Here is a 4,694-nt window from a genome sequence, read left to right as displayed (position 1 = left end):
TCCATATTTAGTACCTCATCAATAATAACACCCACCACGTAATATCTGTTTGCTATTTCAAAAAACTGGTGGGTACCAAGCCGCTGCTCAGCTACATTGTGCTTGATGGACTTGCGTTCCTTATTACCTTTTCACAGAGGTTGCTGGCAGTCCTGAAAGCGGTTGTAGTCTCTGTACTTCTATTACGTTGGAACCTATTGAAAAGTGATTTCTATGCGCAATGGCAGCAGCAGCTTCTGGAGAGAACCACGGCTGGCTGTTAGGTTTTTGCTGAAATTTTTTCGAGGGTATGTAACGGTCTATACCTACAATTAACCAACCGTCAGGTATGATACTATAGAGAACACACCCTTTTCAAACATGGAATGCAGAATTAGAGTTGATATAGAGGTACGAAATCTATCCCAGTTAGCCATAGAGTGTATGGGGGAGGTACGTCTGAAAACTTGTTACATTTTATTTTTCTCTTACCTGATACAACAGAGTGGTCGGAAAGCCACCTTTTATATAGGCACATATTCCATGTCCATGGCGATGTTGGGGGTCAGATATGGAAGTTAAATTAGAGTATCCATTTAATTACGAACTGATCTAGGGAAACAGTCTGTCCAATACCAGTTTCGCTTAGAAATAATAGGTCTCCTGTAACTGGGGTTAAACCTCTGGAATGTTAGAACGTAGCCTCGTGATGTTCCAGAAGGAGACATGGTAGTGAGGATCTACGCTAGAAGTTGGATATCCGGGTTCTATCGTCTATTTTTTATTGAAACTTTTCAAGATGGAGCTTTAGGATTTGTGGAATAGGTTGGCAGACTTGGTTGGAGCAAGGCAGAGGGGGAACGTACGACAGAAATAGTAATGAAGAAATATTTTGGAAGAACCTGAAAAGGTTAAGCGGTAACAATTACCAACTAATATGGCATCGATAGACCCCGCCAGTAGCTACGGCATAATCCAGAAACCATTCAATAAATAGCAATAAAGCAGCCTCAGTACTTTGCATCTGTTTATAAGACAGCCTACTTAGTGGTTAATCCAAGGTTCGGGTCCCTGATTATCAGGCGGAAAACCTTAGCCCAGATAAAACGTTTACCGCCAGCGCCCTTACTAGTGGCATGGCTACAAAGATAGACATAGAAACAGAACATTTCTGACATCTCTGGCGAGTGTTCTCGCAAAATACTGCGAACTTAGAATACAGCTTTTTCTTCTCCGTTTTGTCAGAAAAATAACTCATTAAAAATAAAGCCTGAGTAACAAATAAAGAGAAGCGAGATAATGGGAGCTGCCAATAACCCATCCCCAATGCATTGTCTACGCTCCAATAAAAAAATTAAAAAAATAAAAACATTAAGTATTCTACTAAATAAAAGTCCATTTGGTGTGTTTAAGGGAAGGCGTGGTGAAAGATTCCCCTCTTACTAATTGAAAATGAATATAATTACCAAATCTGTTTAGGCTATCAACTTAGAACACATAAAAAAAAACATTTATGGACGAGAAAAATCTATTATAAAAAATAAAACGATATATATATTCCAAAGAAACTTGCCAGATAGAATCGGCACATTTTTGCACGAGAACACCTATTACAACATTTAATAAAAAATGAAAAAAAATAAAGATTAAAACTGAAATAAATATAATATTAGCAATTGCTACTAGAAAATAAAATATTAAAATTTCATAACTTAACTGCTAAATACGTCCTTCTAGGCTATGGGCCCAAAGGTCAAAATCCCTCTAGATTTTTGATTCTGTGACCTCGGTTGGGGGTGGAAGAAAAAATGGTGTCAAATGAATGCCAATAGACTCCTGAACATCATATTTTTTTTCACAAGCACAAATGTTGCGCATTAATGAAAACGGCGGCCATATTTAAAGATGGCCGACAATCATCAAATAGAACATTATGACTTGCTTAAACCTTAGTAGCACACAAACCGATAACAATACAGACATCAAGTTTAGCACATTTTATTCCCAATTTATTTCTTCATCATTTAATATATAAATATTGGACTTAATATATTTACTATGCTTCAAAATAGGGAATATTTTTCTAAAAAAGCTTTTTTCAAACATCTTATTTGAAACAACTTCAATCTTTTCTGTGGATAACTAAAGAAATAGATTTACATTTTGATATTTTTCATGTAGAGACACCTATAGTCTACCAATATTATTAGTCATACAAATCTATTGCTATATTGTGTATGTAACAAGGTCGTTTAAACCTGAGGTAGAGCTGCGATTTTGTGTCATTTTTTATACACATCAACTTGGTAAAATATACAATGTTTGTCAATTTTCATTAAAAAGTATTTTTTTGAATCTATGAATAATAACACAGATTTAAAGGACAAAAAGGCATTTTTAATGAAAGTTAAACAAACAACATGTTAGTAAATAAGATCATATATGCTTTTATTTAAAACTGATCACTGCTTATGCCACTTCATCATCATCGTCGTCGTCATCACCATCATCAGTGTCATCATCATCATCATGTCCAATGTTTTTACTAATTTTATAACAAGAATCTCTTGCACACTTGCACATATCTGTGCATGGGACCCTGTTTCGGAGACATGTAAAAATGTTAACGTCTTTACAATGACTTTTTTTTACATTTGGCAGAGCAGTTAATTAAATCCATTAAACTGTCTGGAGCAGGAAGAAGATTCATCCAATGGATTACTAAATCTCCATTTTCTATCTTCCATCCATGACAATCAGGGGATGGTATATCAGGATTTGCATGGAGGCTCCTTTTATAGACACCTGAAAAAAGAAAGAAATTAACATTAATATTGAATAATTTTCATCCTTTCTAATAAGCAAATAACAATGAAACTCCATATATTTAATTTTTACATATAATTGGAAATTAAATATTTATAAAACGTACCTGCTTGATAGTTAGCTCGCTTGATGTGTTCACTCAGGGCATCTTGATTTGGAGGCATTGTGATTTCCAATTTTCTTTGGAATCTAAACATGTTGTATCTGGCTTCATTAACACTTGTGACATTTTGTTGGCCATACAACCTGCAAACAAACATTTCCAATGATTTTGCTGTGTCTGGTTTCACATAAAATTCATTACCAAGATCACTGAATGCGTAACAAAACTCATTCTCTCTCAGTAATAAACTAAGTGCTTTCTTTTTGCCCTTTCCGTAAAATGAACTGACACTATCACATCCTGTAAAACAATGTAGACCAATCAAGGCTTGACTGACAGACTCTCCAATGTTGTCTTTTATCATCTTGATGTCTATTGTTCGCAAATTTGTTCCTCTTCCTGTGTGGAAGTATAAATGTGCGGGAATAAGATTTTGTAAAGAAACTCCAATTACAAACACATCGGTATCAGGACTCATAATGATTACATCCGTACTAGTGTTGGCTGCAAAAGAAGCATGCAAATAAATCCGTGTATCAGCTTCTTCTTGTGAGCTACAAAGTTTTGTCTCTTCTAACCGGATGACAATATCACTTGCCTCTTTTCCAGGTGAGAAGGAATGACATTTCTTGTTATGCGCCAAGAATACCTTCACTCCTCTAAGCTCTGATGTTGAAACATTAGACCATGTTTCATCCAAGAATTCTATTAAGGACTTTTTATTCTCTCCATTTGAAAGAAATTTCTTCCATTGCTGAGGAAGGAGCTGACCATGGATTCTTATCTGAGAGCTAGTAGCAGCTCTTTTATCCCTCTCGATATTTTTTATAGAGATCTGCTGGTATGTATCAGTAACAAAATGAATTTCTTTAGAATGATTCGATTTTGCCCTGTTCACTAAACTTTTCAAAATAACAAGAGCAAGATTAAGAAATGTTTTCTCTCCTTGTAATTTGTTCAAATTTAATTGGTGTATCAGCGACATACCATCCACTATATATATGCCACCTACTATAGGGTTCTCAACAATAGGATTGTTAGCATGGCTTTCTAAAGCATGAAGTAAGTTTTCTTTATTAGTTTTAACCAACGATCCATGTGAATTTGCAAGGGACAATGGTAATGGACCTAAGGAATATGACAGTAATTCTTGAAGATTAATGTTCCGGATTCTACCAATCACAACCAATCTTGCTAGGAGATTTCTATCTGCTTCCAAAGTGATATCCTTTCCGTGGACATGATGGTTTGATTTTTTAGACATACTGGAGAATGTTTTTAAATTCATTATTTTCATCGGGGCAAAAAAATCAACTTCTCCCGTTTGTAGACGCTGCCCACAGAAATTTTCAAATTCTGATTCGCCCCTTGCCTTAGCAAATTGCAGATCATTTTGAACATCTTGTGTCGCAACTAATCCTGATGCAATATGGATCAACTCAGCTGGTTCATACTCAAATGGATTAAACATACTGTTTACTGTGTCTATTATCTTTCCAATAGCAAGCTTATCATGTTTCATCCGACTATGTAAAAGATCTGATCGTGTTCCACTTCGTTCTCCTTTGCCAGCCATAGTTTCACATTCATGGGTAATAGACCCTCTCGCATGATGGGACCATATCCACCTGTTGACGGCTCTCTTGTTTGTGCTGAAGCCTGTCATACCACCTTTTGTTTTTGAATCACGATTAGCAGTTTGTTCGATGGTTTGGTCACAAGGAATTTTAGCAAAGGCATTTGAGCTTCTTTGAACAGCAAAATCTCCTCCAATGCATTGTGTATA

The 4,694-nt window shown here is 35.7% G+C and overlaps 1 protein-coding gene across 1 annotated transcript; it reads right to left on the bottom strand.

Moving 5' to 3' along the window:
* Positions 1 to 2,596: 2,596 nt before the first annotated feature.
* Positions 2,597 to 4,148, bottom strand: LOC145245820 (uncharacterized). The gene is made up of 2 exons (XM_080107470.1): positions 2,912 to 4,148; positions 2,597 to 2,784 (listed from the first exon to the last, which is right to left on the bottom strand). The coding sequence occupies exons 1-2, from the start codon at positions 3,891 to 3,893 to the stop codon at positions 2,612 to 2,614; spliced, it is 1,155 nt and encodes a 384-aa protein (XP_079963596.1). The 5' UTR covers positions 3,894 to 4,148; the 3' UTR covers positions 2,597 to 2,611.
* Between the last annotated feature and the right edge of the window lie 546 nt (positions 4,149 to 4,694).

The sequence above is a fragment of the Euprymna scolopes genome, chromosome 23 (assembly GCF_053919585.1).
Source record: "Euprymna scolopes isolate OS-2025 chromosome 23, ASM5391958v1, whole genome shotgun sequence".
NCBI classification, from domain to species: Eukaryota; Metazoa; Mollusca; class Cephalopoda; order Sepiida; family Sepiolidae; genus Euprymna; species Euprymna scolopes.
This window is presented reverse-complemented; position numbering and strand designations above follow the sequence as displayed.

What these genes read in the sequence shown, in the direction of transcription:
- LOC145245820 (XM_080107470.1), bottom strand. Translation starts at nt 3,893, where the DNA reads ATGTCGCTGATACACCAATTAAATTTGAACAAATTACAAGGAGAGAAA. An exon ending in GCGAGCTAACTATCAAGCAG is followed by an intron (nt 2,785 to 2,911) that starts GTACGTTTTATA and finishes TTCTTTTTTCAG; the next exon opens with GTGTCTATAAAAGGAGCCTC.